This window comes from Epinephelus moara, chromosome 10 (genome assembly GCF_006386435.1).
Source record: "Epinephelus moara isolate mb chromosome 10, YSFRI_EMoa_1.0, whole genome shotgun sequence".
NCBI lineage: Eukaryota > Metazoa > Chordata > Actinopteri > Perciformes > Serranidae > Epinephelus > Epinephelus moara.
In genome coordinates this window covers 16,830,663-16,855,411 of record NC_065515.1, presented here as the reverse complement: position 1 = coordinate 16,855,411, position 24,749 = coordinate 16,830,663, and the positions used below count along the sequence as shown (strand labels likewise).

The 24,749-nt window shown below is 43.1% G+C and overlaps 1 protein-coding gene across 1 annotated transcript in view; it reads right to left on the bottom strand.

Annotated features, from left to right (window-relative positions):
• The window catches only part of fbn2b (fibrillin 2b), an 81,633-nt gene that overhangs the window by 24,367 nt on the left and 32,517 nt on the right, over window positions 1-24,749 (bottom strand). The window contains exons 7-18 of the mRNA XM_050054542.1: window positions 21,052-21,249; window positions 16,250-16,375; window positions 9,368-9,493; window positions 4,864-5,016; window positions 3,508-3,744; window positions 3,267-3,410; window positions 2,868-2,987; window positions 2,537-2,662; window positions 2,334-2,456; window positions 1,458-1,733; window positions 1,280-1,333; window positions 1,075-1,200 (exon numbers count right to left, since the gene is read on the bottom strand). Coding sequence (XP_049910499.1) covers window positions 1,075-1,200; window positions 1,280-1,333; window positions 1,458-1,733; window positions 2,334-2,456; window positions 2,537-2,662; window positions 2,868-2,987; window positions 3,267-3,410; window positions 3,508-3,744; window positions 4,864-5,016; window positions 9,368-9,493; window positions 16,250-16,375; window positions 21,052-21,249 — 1,809 coding nt within the window. The remainder of the gene's footprint in view (window positions 1-1,074; window positions 1,201-1,279; window positions 1,334-1,457; window positions 1,734-2,333; window positions 2,457-2,536; window positions 2,663-2,867; window positions 2,988-3,266; window positions 3,411-3,507; window positions 3,745-4,863; window positions 5,017-9,367; window positions 9,494-16,249; window positions 16,376-21,051; window positions 21,250-24,749) is intronic.

The window sequence follows — 24,749 nt, the reverse complement described above, 5'->3', positions numbered from 1 at the left end:
TCTTCATCTTTATCTCTTGTTTCCATTCATGCTGTATTTCTATTTCTACTTTGCACGGAGCATTGGAACAAAAACAATTTCCCCCCGGGGATTAATAAAGTATTCTGAATCTGAATCTGAATCTGAATCTGAATAAAGCAACACTATGTAAGTTTTGACAGAAGAAGTCACACATTCTCCCTGTGGCGTATCTTCCCGTAGGTGATTTAGGCAACTGCCAAAGATGGAGCGACGCCTACGAGCGAGTTCAGACAGTCAGCTCAAGCTGCACTGATTTATTAACACGCCATACGTCACTGCAAATCTTCCCAGCTCTTTCTATGCCACTGCTGCCCTGCACCAGTACTGCTGCTGCTCCACCCCAGCATCCACCTGCAGGCTCCTGCCAGGTGGGGAATAATTAATCATCACTCCCCAATATCTCATGTAAACATATCTGCGGGGAGCGATGAGGCCGGAGTCTAGACGCCAAACTCTAACTATGTTCTGCTGTTGACATAAACATTAAAAACGTGAGCTGAGTGAAGTGTTGTTTTTGTTTTTCTTTGATATCTAAAAAAAGAAATCTAACATGATGTGTTTGTGGAGAGCATCAGAATAACAGAAAATGAAATTGGGAAAGCCATCTGGAGCGCAGTACAATAAAAGGAAGAAAAAAGAAGAACATTAAATTAGCAAATTTACACACACCCTGTTCTTTCATTGTTTGTTTTCCCTTAGCTTTGTTTTGCCTGGGGAGCCGAATGTACTCGGTCCCACACTGCATTGTTTCACAACCAAAGTTGAATTAATAAGAAATATGACAAACACATTTTTAATTCTGTTGCAACAGCCTTGCTTGGTGTGCTTTGACTCGTAGCTTGTGGTGGCTAGTGTTAGCGACCTTTATAAAGATACTGGCGCAGAATTTATAGACTCTTCTCTGCTTGTGACACTGTGTCATTACCTTTATAACATGTTGTCACTATCAACAGAGAGGTACACAGTCAGTCAACATAGCTAACTTTGCTAGCTGGGGATGTACCGTTTCATCTCATCACAAACATGGAGACAATGCACTTCACTCTGACTCACCAACACAGTTTTTGCCACTGGTGTCAGACTCGTAACCGATGTTACAGATGCAGCGGTAACTTCCTCTCAAGTTCTCACAGATGCCGTTGTGACAGATGTCTGGGTCCAGGGCACACTCATTGATGTCTAGGAGAAGACAGGTGTTATTTAGATATATACGGATATGAGTGTTTCTTATCAGAACATTCCTTAACGACACACTCACCTCTGCCGTCAGCTGTGATGCCAATCCCACTGCTGCACACAGCCTGGAACTCAGCTGCATGATGAGAAAAAAAAAACACATTAGATGAGCCAGATATTCATTTTTATTTTCCTTTTTTGTGACTTTAACAAAAGGATCCAATATTTCTAAGAGCTGAAACACTATAAAGCAAATTTACCTGAGTTCCTGGAGGGGCAGGGGTGACAAGGCTCTCCAAAGCCATGTTCAGGATTGGCACAGCAACACTCAGACTTGGTCACTGCACCAGGGAACGGTCGTGAGCATGTGCCCATCTTTATGGCGCCGTAGCAGGTGGTCCTCATGTGAGTGTCCACACACACTCTCCCATCTACATCAATAGCCAGGCCTGGAGGGCACTCACAGCGGAAGGAGCCCTCAGAGTTGATGCAGCGGCCGTTCATACAAATGCCAGGAGTCTGACACTCATCGATGTCTGATGAGGAGAGGGCACAGAATGTATACATCACATGGCAGCTCTAGTTTATGAGCTAAGGTGCGTATAGATTGGGCTATTTAAATTAGCATATTCAAGAAGAATGTTGGAAGTTTTTTGTTTTCACAGGATTAAAGCAGAAGAAAAGAACGGAAAGGGAATAAAATTTGTCTCTTTGGGTCCATCTCCATTTCCCCTTGCTTGATTATTTTTAAATTCTTAAAAATACATGAACATGTCACGTACAATTATGGAAAAGAAAATCACAGAGAGCTTGACGAGGCATCTGGTCATGGGGAGTAAGCATTTTCTAGACTGATATGTGCTGTATTTGGGAATATGCACCTGTGCCGTCTGTGTTATGGTGTGACTGCAGCTATGCTTGACGCTTCCTGCTCAACAGAGACTCGTAAATTCATTCAAATATTCATCTATTTCTGGACTTTCTGGATGTTTAAAAAATGTTGGACTTCTAAAACAAAACTGTGCACAAATCGTTTCAAAAATGGAACTGCAGGATATCAAATAACACCAAATCTGTCAGCGTAGCAGTCTGTTTGGCCCACGACTTGATGTCTGTGTTTTATAAATCAGTCATACCGGTGCAGTAGCGTCCGTTAGGTGCTAAAGCAAAGCCAGGCTTGCAGATACACTTGAAGCTGCCGTCCTCGTTGATACACATGCCGTTGAGACACATGTTGGTGGTGGCGCACTCGTCGTGATCTGGAATGAAACGAGAAGAGAGTTCAGGTAAAGTTTATAAAGGTGAAAGTTCATGAGAAGTTTTTGTGTTGGCTCCGTACCGATGCAGTTCTTTCCGTCAGGAGTGAGCTCGAAGCCAGCGTTGCAGATACACTGGAAGCTTCCCTCTGTGTTGACACAGCGTCCGTTGCGACACATCACTCCATTCACAATACATTCATCAATATCTGAGGAGAGGAGGATGAGGGAAGATGGATGTGTCTGGTTAGTTTATCGTATTTTATCCAGCAGTCATACAAAACTATGCACCAAAGCTCCAGGTTTATGTGTTCTAACTACTTCACTGATACATATGTGTAAAAGCTATATGAAATAAACACATTGGGGAATTATAACAGTATTATAGTTCGATGGCACCGACACCAGACATACCATTGCAGGCCTGTTTGGTTGGGGTTCCCTGGTAGCCCTCATGGCACTTGCAGTGGTACCCACCAGGTATGTTGACACAGTCTCCATTGATACACGGATTACTCACACACTCATCCACATCTGAGGAGAAAAAAGTAAAGCACACACAAAATATGACCCATCCTGACTGTCAGAGTGAATGGATGCAACAAAAAAAAGATCAAGCATCAACCTATTCTTGTGTTAAGTTCCTCAGATTGGCAGAAGATGGCAGTGCAGTGCAGTGCATGCAATTAACTGTGGCTCTGTCATACAGTCACTGAGTCTGCCTCTATGACTCAGGGAGGTTACTGAGAACTGACTGACTAACATTACATGTGCGTTTTTAGTGTCTACAGTGTGTGAGAGCGTATTTCTTACCGATACACTCCCCACGAACATCCTGTCTGTAGCCCATGTTGCACTCGCAGCGGTAGCTCGTGGGTGTGGGAATGCAGCGTCCATTCAGACAGAGGTTGGTGAAATGTTTGCACACGTCGATGGTGTCGTTGACAGAAACCGTGCCTGAGAATACACAACAGACACATCAACAAATCAGCACAGACACAAAAACATAGAGGTACAATTTATCCAAATTTTATGTAGTGTCATTAAGGCTCACCTATTTGTTGGTGGTTCGGAAGTCCTCCTCCGTTGCCCCCAAAGCTTCCGCCATTCCCTCCAAAGCCTCCTGCGCCACCATTTCCACCAATGCCTCCGTTACCGTTACCATTAGGTACGCTGGGAAACTTGAACCCATAGTGGAACCCGTTGCCGTTGCTGCCAGGGAAGTGTCCGTTGGGGTAGACATGAGGGAGTCCTTGCGGGACACCCACGATACACAGACGCCTGAACTCGTCTGCAAGGGAAACAGATCACAGGGAACAAGTCAGTGGATGCAAATTACTGACGGTTATGTTTCATTTGTTTCCAGCCAGATGAAGCTGAGGGAGAACATATTCATAAGCTCTCAAGTCATGCCAAGAAAGATTAAGTTTTTCAACAGTTTATGTGGATTATTAAAGTAATTCAGAATCATAAGCACTTTGGATCACTCAAAATCCGACAGTGTATGTTTGAAATGTGCTCAATGTTTCCTGGAATCGCAGAATTCCCAAAGGCCGTAGCACCATGCGATTAATTTTGGCGCCCTTTTGTTGAAGTTTGTTATAAAATTGACAATTTAACTGTAAGAGTTTTACTGATTTCAGATATGTTTTGACTGGAGCAAAGCCTGAACAAATCAGACGAGAAAAATGTGCATGTATAATGATCCACTCTACTCTGTGCTGAAGTTACAGTACAGTAAGGCTAGTGTATTGTTCAAGTGTATGTTTGTATGTATGAATAATATAAGTAGGCATGTATTTGTGCATGCAGGCTGTATACAGTATGCCTTTGTTTGGTCACTTAACAAGCACAGTACTTTATGTCTGTATGTCCCTCACTTAGTTTGACGGTAACAATAAATCAAACACACACATCTTATTTTGGCGGTGCCGGTGAAAGCAGCAGAACATTCTGTAACAGATCAGTTTTGGATCACACGCTCTCACGCAGAGGAAGAGTTTTCTGAATTCCAGCTTGACTGGGGAGATGATGGGTCATTATCTTCGCACAAATCTTTTCCATCTTTCTCTGTTTAGTTTGTGCTCATGACATCATGCTCATCAGTTTGAGTGGATGCGCTTCCCTCTCTGTCACAAGCTCAAAGCGCTCTTGTCTCGTTTGGTCTCGTTAAACTAATTTGGCTCGTGTAACGCTGATGCTGTCATGGCTTTATTTGCCACCTGCGCTCGTGCCAAGTCACCGACAATCTATTGTGGACACTGCCAGTTTTTGTCAGTGGAGGAAGAAGGTGATGAATGCTCTGCTCTGCTTTCAAACTCATATCCATCACTTTGTGTGAGGATCAGCTCGCATATGAAACTTGTATTCTCTCTGTTTTCTGTGTCTTGTTTTCTTGTTTTGTACTCACCAGACCCCCTGACAGGGCACATCTCAGGGATCTGTCCCAAAGCCCAGCAGCGTCCTGAGTCACAGCAACACTGCATCTTGGTGTACTGACCGCTCTGCTCCGCAGCACAGCGGCCGTTTGCCAGGGCGGAGAAACAGGTGCCCACACGCTGATCTGAAAGAAGAGGAGACACATTAACAGAATTAGATGACAGAGCAGGCAGCGACATGCGTATAAGCTCAAAAGCTCATGACGTCAAATTAAAAAAGACACATACACAGTAGCTGGTGTGTTTTTTGTGTGATTTATTATGTTTTATGTTTCTTATGTTTTAAGTCTCCCCTGGCAGTGAGAGACAAATTTCCCTTCAGGGACATGTAGAGACATATGGAGGCACAGACAGATATGCAGAGCGGACTTTCCAAATGGTAAATGGACTGCACTTGTATAGTGCTTTTCTAGTCTTTTGACCACTCAAAGTGCTTTTATACTACATGTCACATTCACCCATTCATGCACACAGTCACACACTGGTGGCTATGGCTACTATACAAGGTGCCACCTGCTACTCAGCTAACTATTCACACACCAATGAAACAGCCACTGGGAGCAACTGGGGTGCAGTATCTTGCCCAAGGATACTTCGGAATGTGGACTGGATCAAACCGCCAATCTTTCGATTAGTAGACAACCAGCTCTACCTCTAAGCCACAGCTGCACCAATGTTATCCAACCAAATGGGTTAAATCCTCAAAGTGAGACGAGTCATTTCACAGTGGTTGTGATGCTCAAAAAGTGCATCCACTGATTTAAAAACATATCTTTTGCCATGTAAGGCAATGGGAAAAGTCTTTTTGGGCCTCAGGGTGTCACGTGATGGTGTAATTACACTGTTTGGCCACTGGGAAAATTGGCTTCAAAGCCTGGTGCACTTCCTGGGGCCCTGATGTAGAGTCTTAAGACCAAAAAAGCATCTCATAGATAACATTTAATTATATTTATATTTTTTTTATTGTTACATTTATTGTTTGTGATGACCTCTGGTGGTTTCATCTCTTAACTGGCAGTAGTGATGTAGCAGTGTACTCAAGGGTGTGTCAGCACACTGAGAAATCACTGTTAGGTGATGAGCACACCACACAACTCCCATCAGTGATGCTTGGTATGGGCTGAGGTACACCAGACCGGAAACCAGAGAGGGCAGAGAAACACTGTTTTTCAGCCTGATGTTATGTTAATCTTTAAATGCAGGACTTTATGAGACAAATTAAGGATTATCACGACCACTAACACGGCTTTATAATTGGGGAAAGGTTACAGGTAATAGCTGCTTTTAGAACAGCAGAGGGACTGGTCTGGCCTTTCCATGGTGGCTAGGGAGGAAGCTTCTTTATGGGCTGGCAGTGGGAAAGGTTGCCTGGGGTCTTGACTAACTGCAGGCATCTGAAGGGCCTCCAAAAGGGGTCTTATTTGTTACAGTTTTCCAGGTCAGGGTCAATGGGGCAGGAGAGGGGGCTGGGGTTCAAAGAGCGTGTGTGAGGAGTAAATGGAGAAGGGGTAGACCGGGGGGTGGGGGGGGGGGGGTTCTGTGAATTTAGGGAAAATACCAAGAAAAGGAAAGGGAGAGAATGCGTGTGTATTATTTTAAAAAGAGAACAGCATATGCGAATCAAGATTTTAAGTGCATTTACAGAAAAAAAAGGGGGGGAGACGGGGGAAAACCAGAAATGAAGGGGGGGAGCGGCGGGAGTAGCACAAGTCGATTAACTCACTAATGAGCCAGCAGTCTGGAATTAATCAGTTCCATGTGGAGCAATTCTTGCCAATTAGATAGAACATGAGGGACTGCGCTGTGTCTGGGAGCACATATTGTACAGTACACACACATTTACATGCAATTGCACACACAGATAGGCATTCTACATATCCACGGGCATGCACACACAACAGAAACACACACACACACATGCTTGTACAAATACATACACGCATAACTGTATACAAATGCAGTCTAAAAAACATCCCATAGGAATGACCCAGCTGGAGGCCGAGTGGAGGAGAGGAGGGTGGGGGTCGCTGATGAGGATGATGATGACTTAAATTGGATCCAGACCGTGGTTTACTTGCTAGTGTTGCTTCACTACACAAGCATATGCTTTCATTTGTTGAGGTGTTTTTACAGACTGACTCACTGGACAGGTCTTCTTCTTCTTTTTTTTTTTTTCTCCGAGCTTCCACCGTGTGACAGGGCATTAGGCTCTGATTACCGTCAGGCCCCCCAACAGTTCCCACTGGCCTACTTTACCACGGTACAGTACATCCCACAAAACACAGGCCAATAGACACGCAACATAGCCTTCAGGCCCAGAGCTATACATCCTGCTTCTACAGCACGAGGGCAAGCAAGCGAGAGATCAACCCTATAAAAACAATTCTCTCTCTTTAATTCACTTTATAATCTGACCACAAAAAAGCCAAAAAGATCAGACAGTTTGGGAAATTGCATCAAAGTGTGTCAGTCACGTGAAGAGGAAATCAACTGAGTTTATAGTATATGTGTCTGAGTGTAACTTTGCACCACTGGTTTGGATCATCCAAAAGAGAGTTTGGACCTGACCCGGTCCAGTCTGGTGTTTTTTTTGGGTTCACTCATCTCTGCCTCTGTCTCCCAATCTAGTCTTGTCCATTTTGGAAGTGGGACAGAGACCGAGGAAGGATATATGGGGGTTGTGTCTGGCACCTGTTTTATTTGCTCTCTTTTCAGCAGGCTGCAGAAGAGCAACTGGAAACCACAACTGAAGGAAAGGAGGTGCAGGATCCAGATGTCAGAGGACAGAGGAGAAACAAGCTCCAAGAGGAAACAGTAAGCCAGATAAGGAGGATGAGAGTGCGAGAATGCTTCAGGGTTGAAGATAACGAGTTAGAAAACAAAAACACAACAGCCAGAGGAGGCAGAGCAAGACACAAGATCCACACGGAGATGGAAACGTGAGAGACTTTCTACTGTAAATCATCGAACTGTTGGCTGTGAGAATGAGCTTCAGTGTGATCCAAACTATACTCTGAAGAAAGGGAGCAATATATAGAGAGAGTAACTTAAATCTTCTGGGCGAAGAAGAAGAAAGGGAGGACAGTGGAAAGAGGAAAAAAGAAAAATATGGACACGCATAACAGCAGACAGATGCTGAACCTATGGGTGCAGCATCACACATACACACATACAGCACATATCATACAGTACGTTTCACTCCTCTTTTCAATGCATCACTTTATTGTTTAGGAAAAAACACAACCGTCTTCCATCACCTCTTCATTCTCCTTTGTCCTCCTCTCCTTCAACATGTTGGCTGTTGTCTCTCAATTTAAATATATTCACAGAAGAGAAGAGGCCTTAATCGCAGCATGTCTCTGATTTTGAAACGAGATGTTGAACAATCCCGTAGTGGATTAATATTCTGTTGTCTGCATATTTTTGGCTTTATACTGTGTAGTGGTTCCACCATGCTGAGATTAGTGGTGTCATCTCATTCCTCTCTCCTCTGTTTTCTCTTTGTTTTCCTTTAAACAACACCATATGCCTGTTTTATTGAATTGAAACAAATACAAAACAGGGATGTATATGTGTAACAGTCGAAGGAGTTCATTTATGGAGAAGCGTTGAAAAGGAAATGAAAATGTGTATTGCACTTAACAGATTAAAAAAATATTTAAAAATAGGAGGATGCTTCAAAAATAATGACTTATAATTGTTTATTTATTCGTTTTCTTATGTGTGTATTCAAATTGCATTAGTTGGAAAATGTCGGACGTGAAAAAAAACTATACATTAAAGCTAAACGACGTCCACATACGACCAGCGAGATCACACCCCACCCTGCTTATGCACACGTGTGGTCACATGTGGGCACTATTCTTCTTGTTATTCTCGTCCCATTTCCTCTCAAACTTTTTCCAAAATAAAAACCTCCAAAGATAATGCAGGACGGATTGCATGGAAATTAGAAAACAACTCGGAGGTCACATGTAGTTCCAATTACGTTTTTTCCTTGCAACGGGAGCTTTTATTAGCAGAGCTGGGCCTGTGACGCTGATAGGATGAAACAGTCAGACCCTGAGCTGTCCGTTTTGGGGCTAAATCTTGAAATAATGTATTAACACCTGGTTGTGTTTCACTGTGGCCGCCATGATTGGTGAGGATTGCAGGAATACATTAACACCTGGTAGTGTTTCATGGGACATGTCAGTGAAGTATGCGCTGTATGTGTGTCAGTGTGTGTGTGAATGAGTCAGAGGGGCACTAACATTAGAGCAGATTAAAGCTGTCAAGGCCAAATAGTGCGTGCAAGTGTGTTTGTCTGCACATGGTGACCACAGGCCGGCTCGACTCATCAGAACTCCACTCACAGGAAGCAGTGATGGAGGGAGGGAAGTTAGCGGCCAGATGTGAAGCTCTCAGCTAGCCAGGGGGTGAGGAAACGCACAAACGAGAGCGAAATGTTGAAAATGTGTGTGTATGTGAACTCACCCACACATCTGGAGCCATCTGTGCTGGAGACGTAGCCTCGTGGACAGGTGCAGACGTAGCTACCAGCAGTGTTTGTGCATTCTCCTCCGTCACACACACCGGGGATGGTGCTGCATTCATCGATGTCTGAAACACACAAGCAAACATACAGTTACTTCATAAATACCTCATCACCTCACGTCACGGGACACATCTGTCGAGCGCGTCTCACGCCAGCTCAACAATATTTTTTCAATGTTCGAAAATCTCTTTGTTTGGAATGATGCAGTAGCACGCTGCAGTAAAAGTTTATTGCACTGGAGCAACGGTTCCTCCCGGAGGGAAAATGAAGCAAATCAAATGGAACTGCAGTCAAATAAAGTGGAATTAATTCAATTCTGCTGTTGTGTTCAGGCTGGAACTCAAAGTTGTGAGCCATGAGACGTGAACGACAGGAACAATCCAACAAGCTCAGTGAGAGTACAACAGCAGCAGCACTGACCAGTGAATGATTCCTACTGAGGCAACTGATGCTAAGACAGCTCAAATTTAATCGTGCATCAGGCTGACATAACTCACAACACAATAACCAATCAAACAATATATAAAACAAACTGTCAAGTACTGAAACCTGGTGCTGAATGCATTGATAACCTTCTTTCCTCAGTCTTTGATCAGATATCTATTGATTTTAATATAATGAAGCCAATTTGTCAAATCATCCCTCAACCCTCAACAGGACAAGCGGTTACAGATAATGTAGAGTTTAAATAGAGTAGGAAGTCTTAGGGCAGGCCTAGGCAGTGACCTCAGTTAGGATCCTTGTGGCCTGAGGGTAGAAGCTCTTCCTGTGCCTCTCAGTTTTGGCCTTGTGTATTCGGGACCTTCTTCCCAACCTCAACAGGAAGAAAGGCTGTTATCTGTGTGGTTGGGATCTTTAATGATTTTCCTGGCCTTCTTTTGTGGCACCTACCTGTAGTTTAAACATCCTTTAAACAGAGAAGAGCAGCACCTATTTTGCGTCCAGCCGAATGAACCACTCTCTTCCTGGTGGTCCTGTTTGTGGCTGTGATGTTCCCTGTCAGGACGCTCTTGTTGCAGGAGTAGAAATTGCTTAGTATTCAAGGTGATACCTAGATTTTCCTCAAGTGTCTGAGGTACCTTGCTCACCACTGAGTCAGTGGTATGCACCAAGTGCATACTGACTCCACTTTCAGCTCTCTAGTTTTGGTGACATTCAGGAGTAGGTTGTTGTCCTGACACCAGCGGGTTGAGTCCTGTACTTCTTTCAGATAGGCCTTTTCATCATCATCATCAGACCTATCACAGCTGCATCGTCAGCAAACTTGTTGACCTTGTTGAAGCTTTTGGTCTGCTGCTTGTGACAAGGCAAAATGTAACATTTGAAAAGTTTGCCTTCTTTTGTTTATATTCCTCAAAGTAAATATAAGGAAAAAACAATCAGGCTAAAAAGACACGACAGTGGCAGCACTACTGAAAAGACTCTCAACTTGTTCTACAAAAGCCAAGACAACAAGACAATAAAGCAATCTTATGAAGACGCCAAATGCAGACAGAAACCAAATATATGTGCAGGGAAATCATTCCAGTCTGAAGGAACCCCGCCATGTTATAAGTCAAAACATATGTATATATGCTGCTCAGCATTCGGCTTGATTATATGTGCAATTGTGGTATCTACAATTGCTCCCAATCTACAAATGGCAACTAAATTGACAGAAATGTCTGCACAAAAAGGAAACAAAACTCCCCAAGGTTACTGTGAATAGGCTGACCTTATTTAAACATGCCACAGTCTGACTCAGAAATGATGTCTGAGAGTACCTGCACGCTGCTTGGCAGGGCCCACCTCGGTGTGGTACGCTTTATGATGGCATTAAGTTGTATTATTGAGAGGGAGGGGGCCTCATTGCTCCATGACGGGGGAACCCAAAGTGAAGTTCCAGAAGGTATTGGGTTTTTATGATGTGTCACGCTTATATATACGCATACGTAATTACTGCACCACTGTGGGGCATAATTACGGCAAGGGCGAAGACGTGGTGCGTGTGGTAATGTGTGTGTGTGCCGTGTGTGCTTGGTTGAAAAAGTGAGGGGTGTGTTTGTCTTTCTAGGAGTGAAGGGTGTGTAACTTATATCCATGTGTATTTTGCTGTGTGTCAGTGTGAATGTGTGTAGTAACGGCTGCCGTGGGAAGCTGAGAGGCTGTTCTTCCCCTGCTGACTCCTGTCTGACAGCAGTGGCAGAAGGCCTAGGTGAGGCTGTAAAAGCCCAGCCAAATAAACCTTGTGTCAGCAGCAACAACAACACGCCAGACATTACGCTCCACACAGACGGAGCGCTGTGGGACTGACCGTGTGTGTGGATGGAAATGTGTGTCACCTGGATAAATGTCTGAGCCGTCAAGTCTGTGTGTGTGTGCACATTTCTATGACAAATGTGAAAGACTGAGATAAAGTAAATGTTTGCCAGTTTCCATTGTTTCATCTTATTTTGACTCCGATGTATCAAACTGTCTGTGTTTGTGTGCTTGTACCACACGAGTGCGTGAGAATCCCTGAGTGTCAGAGCAACGGGGAGGTCCGAGTGTGTAATGAGAAAGTCTCCCAGATGCCGTAAGTGTTTCTTTGTTCAGCACTAACAGCTGGTTTTGAGCCAAACGACTGTGTTTATGGAAGGAGAAGCAGAAAAAAGCATTAAGAGGAGGAGGGAAAAAGGGAGAGACTGTTAAGCACAGTCTGAACTAAAAGCTGGCCATAAAACCAGGTGCCTTGTTGTGCCCAAAACGATCAGACACCCATGACATCTTAACTGCACTTTATCTTAACTGCTCCAAAACCTCAGTAATTTCACTGTGAGAGCTCTAAGTGAGCCTTGTTTGTGCATTAGCTCGAAGGGCATTTCAATAAAACCCCCCCAAAGGACCTGGGATGATTGTTTCCGAGATTTTGCTAAACATGGGTTTCCTGCCGATCCATGACTTAAGATACACGTCACAACAGTTCTTTTGTTTTTACAAGGTTTGCAAACACTGAACCGTTTCTCTCCTCTGCGTGGGTCAAATGACGAAGCTGATGAATCTTAAAATAAACAAACCAACAACATGAGAGCTGACATCAGTTCATTTTCATCTGGAAAACAGAAAACATGCTTTCTGTTACTGTTCTGAACTTTTTAAGTTAAGTGATTTGTTAAAAAATGGTTTGCCAATCCTAATTCACATCACTGAGGTTGATAAAAGCTCAGACCTTTTTTTAGACAGTATTGTATATGAGGCTAAAAACCTACTTACAATGTCTCTTTGTCACACCAACACAATTTTACATGTATTTTGGTGCTTATTAACTACATCATATTTAACTCTATACCAGTGGTGATCCTTGACTGTGGGGGGCACCAGGCAAAGAAGCCCATTGAGGCTCTGGCGGTTGCGCTGACAGTTACATCTAATGCATGTATGACAGTTACAGGTAGCTAGCTGACTGTCCTTACTCATGGTATCTAGCTGTCATACAGTAGCTGGAAGGAGCTCCATTTAGAGGGTTTTTGGGGCACTAGTGGTACACTGTATATTACTTTTATGAGAGGTTTAAGGGGTTTATAATTGTCAAATGTCTAAAATGTGCCAATTTGAGTGGCCACTGGGGGCCCCGTTTCCCATTTTTCGTTGGGCAGAGGGGCAAAACATTTGCTTTGTTTTGCCTCGCCTGACAGTGTGCCTTTGCTTTTGACCTGAAAAACAACTTGCTGTTTTGTCTGAAGAGTCATGTTGTCCTTTTAAATGCTGTCAAGATCAGTCTGTTAGCTGATCAACAACATCTTTGATAAGAGAGTAATTGTTCACTAAGTTCATCAAACAAAAAAACTTTTTTTTGACATTTTAGAGATTAAATTTGCCAATGTGAATGTAATTTAGGGATTCATTAAGGATGAAAATAGACCCATCCTTTTGTGAACATGATCACCTTTGCTGAAGAAAAAAAGCTATCAATCTACATACAGTGGTAGAAAGAGTGTGAGGGTGAGTAATTTAAAGGGAGAGCTTAGATTTTGTACAGTGGGGTTGTATGAGGTACTTATCCATAGTGGGCGTATTACCTACAGAGATTGCAGTCAGCTCAGCCCATACTTTGGAGAAGCAGACAAGAGTACTGACATGAGAGCTAAGCAATGTACTGCTGTGGATGTGGGCAGCAGCAAAATGTAATTTAACCAACTCAAAGAAAACAAAACAGTATCAGTTGAAGTGTATGCAATATTTTGAACAATTTCACCACTTTACCTTTCCAACAGGGCACTGAGGCTGTTATCTGTGCTCTTTTCAAAGTAACCAGACACCTCTGACAGACACAGTAATTTTTCCTCACAGAACACAGGTGCTGGGCTACCGCTGCCTCAATTTGGTTAGTTTGTTTGTGTCATTACATGGCTTTGGTGTTTTAAAGAGTTAGTACAAGTTCACCAAAGTCACACAATTACACACACAATTGAGGGAGCGGTAGACCAGCAGCTCCTGTGTTCTGCAAGGTAAAATTACTGTTTTTGTTAACGGAGTCTGGAGGCTTTGATGAGCGCACAGCCTAGGCTCCCTGCAAGGTAAAGCAGTGAAAACATTCTAAACATAGCATACACTTAGCCTGATATTGATTTTTTTAAAGATAATTTTTTGGGACATTTTGCCTTTAATGGACAGGACAGCTAAGTGTGAAGGGGGGAGAGAGAGAGGCGATGACATGCGGCAAAGGGCCACAGGCTGGACTCGAACCCACTTTGGAGCCCAGGGAGCAGATAGAAGGGCTACAGGACTGTTTAATCCTATATTCCTGCTTTATTTCTACCTTGACTCAGAGTGTCCTTGTAGAATAACTGCTCAGCCTGCTGTGTGTTGGAATGTGGCTACAACATCCACACCCAAATCTCTTTAAGCAGCGCTCAGCATCTCCCTGGAAGCGCTCACTCTCTCCTTACTGTAAGTCCTGAACCGTTGGTGGCGTCCACCCAAAACCACAACTGAAACTGGGACTCTAGTGAATTTAGTGAAGTCATCCTCCCTGTTTCCTCCTGTGACATAAATCAATTTCTGGTGTGAATCATGGTTATTGCTTCCCATGAATTTCAAGGTGGAGACATTCGTTTTCTTTCCATATCTGGTGCAACTCTCAGCCATGCAAGACGTTAATAAAAGGAGAATTTAGATAATAATTCATATGCTGATACACTGCGATAGCCAGGTTGGCCTTGGTCTTGTTCAGTAGAATAGATGTCATCTGGCTGAAACAGTTTAAGAGCTTTCTGTAATCCTCCCTAAAGAGTAAGACCACATCGGCTTCAGTCCAACAGACACAACCCCTGCCTGGCTAACTATCAGACTGTTTAGCCTGGACATTGTTTAAATTCCATCCAATCAACACATTGTAATGTGAATCCACTCTGTGCGTGTGTTTCGACGTGTATGTGTGTGCTTTTGTGCACCCGTCCAGACTTCTTTAACTCCGAGCATGTCGTCACTTTTTAAACGCCCATTGAGATTTGTTAACTGATCCCAGCAAACCCACAGTTACCATAAAGTGAACCGTCCATGAATGTCTCACCAGTAACTCAACAAAATGCAATTTAGGTTGCACTGGATTCTTTTGGGCTGGTGATTAGTTTACGTACTCGAGTACTCAGCACATAGCTTCAAAACATTAGCGTGGCTTTCATTGCTTCATATGAATGAGTTCAGAGGTGTTTTATGGATCAGACTTTAGAATATTTAAACAGACGAGCAGGAAATCAACATCTCTTCCTCTCATCATACTTATGAACACATCAGCAGAGCACAATGAATCTAATACTGGTGACTGTCTCCCTGTTTACTTCAACACCCTACTGCCTGTTACTTGTGAAAACTGTGTTTGTACAAGCATAGGAATAATTTTGGGGGTGCAGGGAACCCACCCCCCTCAATATTTAGAACATCTGCATTGGTCCCCCCCTATTAAAAGACATTAAAGTAGCAGAGGGCAAACATTTTTGACGGGAAAAAAAATTTGTGCATAAAAATTCACCACAAGGCAGGAAATGAAGTGTTTGATGCCCATAATTTTCTGGCAAAGACCCCCAAACCCTCTCCTTCATATGTGTCCCCCCTCATGTTGAAACAAAACTTATGTCCTTTTTTATGTTTTTGACACTGAGCTCACACTGCACTGCTTTATCTACAGAATTAATATCTACCCGTCACTCAACATCTGGCAATTTATACAATAACCGCAGCACATCAAAGATGGCAGCTGGTACTCATGGTCCATTTATTGTCCAGGGTTGCACAGAAATGATGGTCATTCATTTTTAAACGCTGTTTTAATGCCTTAGGTACTCATTATGAAGGTTTCTTTCCAAATTGTTGAACATTTCTTTGTGTTGAAGGTTCTGTATGTGACATTCAGAGCATTAATTTAGCAGCAAACCACTATTTGCCATGTTAACACTGAATGGGGTAATGGCGTCCTGAGCAGAGAATGAAGCCACGCTACCTCTGTGTGTGTTGAAAATCTGAGTTTCTCCGTTCTTCGTTGTGGTAGACGGTCCGGGTGTTTATATTAGCCCATGTGAGTCCCTGTGTGTGTGTGTATCCCACTGGCTTACCAATAGCCACCGCTCTACACTATGCTCATACAGCGGTTACAGCCCACCCTACGGTCCCCCCTCGTTAACACCATGAGCTCTGTCAGCACTGTTTGCATTGTTAGCACCGGTACCGGTTCAGCCACCTCCATGTTGAGAGCCGTGTGCAGACACTCCCAGCTCAAACTCAGAATCATAGATACACTCTGAAAGTCACATAAAGCTTCTTTAAATCCACTACTCTAATACATCTTTTTTTAAGATCAGACTCACCTTCACATTTGTGGGTGGTTTCACTCTGACGGTGGCCAGCGGGACATTTACACTCATAGGATCCCACAGTGTTGATGCAGTTACCTCCAGAGCAAAGGCCTGGCACTGCCTGGCACTCATCCACATCTAAGAGAAGGATGGAAAGAAACAGACTTTTGTAAGAATAATCAGTAGTGTTTGCAAAGCATGATTCAAGAGATGGAGCATCCTACAGTATGTTTTTAATACACCAAGACAACAAAAATAGGACTTCAAACAATGTGAATTTTACAAAAAACGCTATGTTTATATTAGTTAACTACAGTTCAAAGCACGTTTTAGAGCATGTGTCCGGCACACTTTCTGTCGCCGAAACACTGTTCTTCATTCTTCTGTTCTACATCGTTGCAAAGGGGATGAGGTAAAAGCGAGTGGTAACTTGGCGCCGGCTGTGATGTGTAAGACCACTTCCAGAAAGACCCACTCCAGCTCTTGTTTGAACAGGAAATGGCTTTTTAAATGTAAGTTTTTCCCAGCATTCAATGTGAGTCACTTTCCCCAGTATTGGGCATAGACTATGTCAGAGGGCGGGTTCCTGTAAGAAACTGTGGATACCTCTGATCCTGTCTACCCTGGGACACACACACACACACACACACAAACTGTACACACACAGTGGGTTTATATTCACCCCTTTGCCAGTCACTACACAGCAGCCAAGTATTGTAAATGTGCAGCTATACTATTAAAATATGTGTACATATCGCACATACAACCACACACACACACACACACACACACACACACACACACACACACACATATATACAAACAGCCTGTTTCTAATCATCTGAATACATTCAATCTCTGCTTCTTTATTGAGAAAGGCTGAAAATATGGGCTAGTGCTGAGAAACTCTCTCTGCCAAAAGGCTGAGAGAGAAAGAAAGCATCTATCAGCCAACATCCTGATGTGGAGCCTGAAGTGCAATCCTTACATTTGGATTCATGGTCAGGTGCGCTTTGTACTGCTGCCAGAGAGACGTTGCTCTAGGCTTTCTGCCGATTAGGTGTCTTTGGTGTGTGTGTGTGTGTGTGTGTGTGTGTGTGTGTGTGAGGGAGAGAGAGAAAGAAGGAGCAAAAAAAAAGAGAGAGAGAGAAAGGGGAGAAAAGACAAAAATAGAGATTTAGAGAGAGAAGTACAGACAGTGAAAAAGAGAATGAGAGAGGAGGCATGTGAGTCACACACAGATGAGTGATCGTCTCACACTGGCATACCTCTAACACATGAGCAGCCTGGCAGCCACGTCAAAAAGAGAGGAAGTTGTGGAGCTAAATACAAACCAGTTACTGATCCCAGATGTGTTACCTTTTAGAATCACCCTCATAAATAATGCATACGGACTCATACATATAGCTGGGCGGATTGTGGTATTACTATATCTTATGGAAGGCTGTGTTATATCCTGTTGAAATGTTTAACACATGTCTTTCCATTTGCCAAGCGCAAGTACATCAATAATTGTTGGTACATATGGTATTCCAGCCAATAGCTATTATACCTAACTGCCTCTTTCATGGCTCCGAAAAAAGTTGAGAATAAACAGAACTTGTAAAACTTTTTAAAAAGCACTCAACGTTCTTTTGCATGTTGCAAAGATTATAGACATTACAATGGAATCTGATACATTGGCCATTTAACTCAATTAACATGTTTTCCTTGGACAAAGCACAAACATATACTAAACAGGGCCCCAAATAAGTATTTAGAGACAGTTAATGAGAAGGTAAATGAGATTTCTGACAGGTTTGTGTCTTCGCCTTTGCTGTAACTAGAGCCATGAAAATTACTGGCTTGCGCAATTTCATGCCAAAATAAGACCCAGCATTGGATTGTGCCACTTGATCTGCATAAACACAGCTAGCCTACTCCACCCAGTTCTGCACACGTGGGGTTTGGTGCAAATATGTAGTTGCTCCTGGCAAAAATAAATAACACAGCTAGCTTAGTGCCTGCACAAAAACAGAGACAGATTGCTCAACATATTAGCCTGATAAATAGATGGAATGTCCATTTTGTTTCACTTCAATCATGATTTAAATCGCTGGATGAGTGGGAGATGTGGGCCGCAATTCAGATGCCTGAAACCTTTTTACAACATGCGTCGCTTTCTATTGTAAATGTAAACAACACTTGAGTTTGCTATAATCCTCGACTTCCTAGCATAAATACATGAACTCAACGTCCTTAGCTGTGATACTGTTGAAGTGCGGCCAGGTGCTATGAGCACCATTACCAAAAACACAGTCTCCCCTTGTGATGGCTTCAGCTAGACATCAACCATCACAATCAGCCCAGGGTGGTGCTGGGTGTGTCCATGTGAGAGGAGCTGGACTGAGGCAACAAAGAGCCTGGCTGGGCTCATTTAACAGGGGACACGACCTCCACATGTGTCATATATTGATGCAGTCTTATTGCTTAGTCTGGTGAGGGCCATAGGTTATTAGAGGCATGCAGAGACGCTGGTCTGGTCTGAGGGGGTTTTGGGACACCAGCAGCAGGAATGTTGATGGAAGAAGGTGAATCTCAGTTCATATTTTGTTCAGGTTCTCGCTTATAAACTCTATATTGCACTTTTTTGGATCCATTTAGCAAGAGCTGTTTGATTCTGTTATGTATGTACTAAATCCGTTACGGTTAATCTTCAACTCAAAATTATCATGTCCTCCAAAATGTCTGACCTTGTTTATACTGACTTGTATCTGTGCAAAGTTTGTCACTAGAGAGGTGTTTTCACATTCCTCTACTGAAGGGGGCGATGTCTGAGCATTTCCCTAAAATCTGAAACTCTAATGTTGCAATATAGATTAGGTACATCACTAAAACAAAAGCCAATCGCTGCCTGATTCGGGAAACATATTTCTAAGGGGGAGGACATTTAAACACAACAGCTGCAAAAAACCTGAGACCGTTTTTGAATGTCAACCAGATCCTGGAGCTTCCATCCACTATCTACCAAAAAATCCATCATGGCAGATAATATTGTATGACTCACAACCATTAACGCTGTGTGTCACTGCCAGTTAGCCTACAACTAACAAAGAGCATTAACAAAACAAAAGATGCTAACTACACTTACATTCTCATACGTCTGCTAGTCACCACTTTTGGTGCACAACAGACTCCTTATCTGAGTCTGGGTCTGACTGAGGCTCAAACATGGATGGCTGAATCTCCTCGATGTTTTCTCTAATGCTAACGCACTGCTCTTTCACTGGTCAACCTAGCAGGGCGGGGGCCAGATCGAGAATTTCTCAATGAGGCAGGAACAACGGATCTGCTTCCAACCCCTTTTCAGAGTTTTTAGTTGAAACTTTTTATGTGGGAAGACCACATTAAACAAAACATTAGCATCAGTATAAGTATTTTTACATACTTTAAAACAGTGGTTCCCAACTGGTGGGTCCCGGGTCTATTCTGAATGGACCTCAAGTGATTTGGGAACGTGTCAAGTTTGTAAAAAACACACTTTATTTTGAAGTACAATGAATTTCCGGCACACAGCTTTTACTTTGGAGTGCCGTTCCCTACTGTAGAGTAGCCATGTTTCCATCAGCCTGTTTAGATGTGCATCTAGAAGTATCGCATCAGAAAATTATGATGGAAACACCAAAATCTGAATTAAAATCCCCTGATTCGCACAAACTAAAATACTCTTGCATTAGCCGGGTTTTGGTTGATTCGAAAAAATGTTGATTCGCAAAATGGGAGATGGAAACAGTTATGTTCGAATTAAGTCTGACATAGCGCACCTTTCTCCATGGTGATATCCACACTCCGGGTCGGGAAGGCGGTAATGCATTTACAAGCTGGTTGCCAACCACCAGAAAACGTAGAAGAAGAAGAATGCAAGACTTGTTTTGTTTCTGGTTCTGCGGAAAACTCGCGCAAGTTCGTAGTTTTCACCAAAGTCCGTACATTTAATGGAAACACACAGGATTCATATTTCTTTTAATGCGCATTTCCCAATGATTTGAATCACTTTTGGATGAAAACATAGCTAGTGAGTGACTAATGGAAAGCTATATGACAGAGACAGCAAACTAGCTCAGTGACATGGCCAAACGCAAGTATGACGCTGAATACATTGAACCATGTGGACCTTGAACAAATCACTAAGGAGAAATCTGGACCCCGTGGCTGGACCAGTTGGGAATCACTGCTGTCAAATATGTCTGGAGAAGGACCCTAAGTGTTTTTGTGAGTGAAAAAGTGTTTAAATTAACACTGTAAGTATCTTTGCTTTCCTAATACATGCATATAATATCCTGCTATCACTCTGATATCACTCAGTGACAGAATGCACTGTGAATGCACTACACCAGTTTAAGCAAGGTGAGGACACGTTCCCATTTTGCCTTGAAGAAAGACTGATGTGACAGCTGGGACCTGCTCAGTCACTGAGACACTGACACATAAATAAATAACACCCATAGCTGTTCAGTGTTAACAGCTTTTGTGGACTACTCAGGGATATGGAGATGCTTCTGCTTAGTAAGACCTTAACAGGAAACTACATGCTTGTCTCTGACCTACATGTACCTGTGTACATGTCAACATCCTCGCTGTTGTTAACACTACCTCGAGGATGTTGTGGGCAGGAATTCCAGCTGAGATAATGATGGATTAAGTACTGGTTGCACTGTTTATCGTGGCGATCGTGTGTTTCGGGAATCCTCCGTCAACACTGCTGAAAAGATCTGCCAGGTGTGTGTGTACAAGAATGAGAGAGATGTATGTGACTGTATGTGCTCCGATCTGACCTTGGCAGGCGCCGGTTCGGATATTGGGGATGAAGCCTCGTCTGCAGGGGTGTGGCTGGGCAGGGCACTGCTCACAGGGGTGGCCCCACGCTCGACCAATGGTGGCGCAGCAGAGGGTTTTGGTGCAGACGATTCCACTGAGCTGGCCTTGGCACATCTGGTTGTTCACCTGGGTGAAACACGGCCCAGTCCTGTAGTCTGCGGAGGAAACAGGCACGGATGCTTTGTTAGTTAGTAACTGATTTAACATTTGATTGATTAGATGATAAAACACTGATTCATTTCCTCGAACACATCTGGTGCGCCATTAAATGAAACCAGATTAAGTATAGAGTTGAGGATTTTCTCCTTTACGGGGAAGGCATATTTCCTGTAATATCTAACTAACTGAGTCAGTGATCTTTTCCCCGCTTTCTTTCTCTGTTAATTCCACTGCAACAACAAACAGAGGAATGGATGTGGAAAAAATCTGGCACAGCATTAGAGGATGATTTTACAGAGATGACTCACTGAACCTTCAAACACGTCCCCACAGTTTAATTGTTTCAAGTGTTTAGTCTTTGGATCAACAATCATCTCTCAAAGAGGAGCATTTACAAGTAGCGGTTTTTACCAGCACTTAAGAAGAACAATATGAGAGTCGGTAGCAACATAGCGCCTCACGTCAGAGCACGTGATTTCAGGCATTTTTCTTATTAAATCTGCTCAGATTAAACTGCAAAACACATCCAAATTGTTTCTTTCCACAGGAATTCACCAATAGGATTTGAATGACTGCTATGTATTTAGTCTCTGTGATAATAAGGTAACCCGTTGCATTGACGCACTGAAGCGCATTCCAGTATTTTAACTAGGAGTTGGTGGAGGGCTGAACAGTAGTGGTTTCTGTTTCCAGTACAAGCAGCTAATGGCAATGTGGTTGCCGGTAACAATCACCCCGTGACAATCATTCACGCTAAAAATGAACGCTGCATTTTAACACATCTGTATGTCATCTTCAGGACAATGCACTTGTGTGTGTCCAAACACACATATGTTGCCAATAACACAAAACACAAATATCTCATGGAAGTCAGACAGATGTGTTGAAATCACAGAGCCTATATTTTTGGGAAAGGTTGGTAACACTGGTGAAGACAAGCAAATACAAACGGTCATTCAAACAGATGTTGATGGGAACAAAGTGTCTTCAGTGATCACCTTGTTGTCAATGCTGTTTGCCAGTGAAACCATGGCACCATCCCATTAAACGCACTTCACAATTCAGGCACAATGATCTCATGCTGAAACTATGTCAGCAATACGACATTCATCTTTCCAATCACATGTTGCCTAATGACGGCTTCTTTGTGGGAGAAACCCTTATTAAGTTCTCCACAGTGGCGCCAATCTTAATATAGCCTTCATTAAAAACAGTAGATTGTTAGATTGTCACAGAGGAGATGAAAGACAAACTGCACGGTTGGCCGGCCAAGGCTGTGACAGTGAGATGTGGAGAAAGACAGCGGCATGCTCGGCTCTGAAGGACAGAATGACATGGAGAGATAGGAATCAGCGGTGGTGTCTGGTGGGAGTCCTTCTTCAGACTTATTGGTTCCTTGTGCTACATGAAAGGGGATCACAGAGAATGGGGGCAAAGAGTAGGAGACGCATGAAGAAAGGGGAAGAAAAAAAAAGAGAAGGAGGGAGGAAAATAAAGTAGGTCAAACTGAGCATGCAGAGTGCAGGTTGGGGCTCACGCCAGTTCTCCCTCTACTCCATCTGTCTTTATTTCTCTTTGCCCGCTTTAGGTCTTCCTGTCTGTCTGTCTTCTGCTCTCTCCTTGACTATCAGCCTCTATTTGATCTTCTATCTACATGTGGCCTGGTAGGCACAGAGAAGAGGCGAGCTATATATCTGAGATATAATACAAGAGTGATCTGCATACACATCTGAACACCAAGAAGCCAAACACTCCTTAACCTTTCCTTTAACACTACACTAAGCTTGAAGGTATACTCCGCAGGATTGTCAGTTGTAAACACACTCGCCAGAGAAAGTAAAAGTAAAAGCCAACCCCATATTTACTCTCAGTTGGCATTTCACCTCATTATATTTGGGTTTTTTTGGCGCTGTGTCTCTTGGATGCCTGCTTATTACGTTCTGGCACCTGGTTGCGACCTTTTTATAAAGCCCCAACCTCACCTGAGTGCTTTGGAAGAACACTGAGCCCAGAAAATAAGAAAATACAGGCAGAGGTCAGAGTCTCTGCGGAAAAATACACCACCACACACTTTTAGTGGGTCGTAAGTGATGACTGAGAGGAATTACTACATTGTTTGTGAGGAAAATCTTGTATATCCTCAAAGAATAAGGCTGCCATTAGTTTATATTTTTCTTTTTGTCAGCAAAGACCATAAAGAGAACCAAACCAGCAATACTCTAAGTCCATCTCTCCATACTTTTCAGCTTCACTACGCTGTCTGTGATGCTCCCCAAGCCCATTGGCTCCTACTGAAGACGTAAACCTCTAAAAATGCACACAAATACATAGCTTTCATTTCAAAAAGGCTTGGTAATTTCATAACACAGCTGGAAACCATAGTTCCTGGTTCTTGTTACTCTGACAGAAGTAAATAGTGCATTTTTGGGGACTATTCTCAGCTGCAACGTATTACACCTTTGGTACTGTAATGAGCACTTACAGTTGCAGGATGGTGTATTGTGTGACTGGCTAGAAGTAAACTACAGTGTCATGTTCTCAGGAACGAAGGAACATGTCAGCCAGTGTAATGATGGGACTCATTGATGTGTTGTCAGTGGTTTTAGTTGCTTCGGGACTAAATAATAACACTGGAAACAGTTCAAATGGACAGTAAAGAAGAAAAAAAGGAAAACCAAAAGACAGAAATTCTTTAGCCTTTGATCTTGAGGAAAAATCAACAGCGTCTCGACTTCGAGGAGACTGGACTCTCCCACACTCTGATCATCCAGCAACACTAGATAGTCGCACACAGCAGCCAAGGTCAGCAGTGTATACATGTGCACTTAATTAAACATATATGCATACACATGCTTTCTAAACTCTGCCCAGCTCTTCTCTCTCTCCCACACACACGTCTGTGTAAATACACATGCTTAAAGGAAAACACAGCATCTGTCCGAGCTGCAGCGTCGAGCCAAACAAAAGACTGGAGCAGCGATGCAGCTTTTCTTTAAAAGCACAAAATAACAAGCGGGGAAGAAATACTGCCGATCTCTCAGCGTCCCAATCAATGTGTGCACACAGGCTTTTGTTAGCCTTAAATTTACATGCGGTGGTATGCACATCTGTATGTCATGCATGCAAAGTCAGTGGACACGTGCGAGCATGGGCTCGGGCAGGTTAGGACAAAGGAGCAATCCAACATCCTGGCTCGGCCCCGCTGACAACATTCGGAAGTAATTTTGCCTAATTAGTGTTCAAATTGCTCAATAGATCAAAAACATTCACCAGATCCTCTTCTAGCCACCTCTCGCTCCTAAATCCACTGTTAGCAACCTCTTCCTCGTCCAGACGTCTCTGGTTTCATTCATAACCAGGATACGTCACTGTGAATAAAATCCATTTCCCTCGATAATGAGACACATTGTGTTGGATTTAATAGAATTATCTCATTCCTTCAAGTTTATAATGCTTTCATTTCATAAACATCAGCACTTCTAATAAAAGTTTCCAG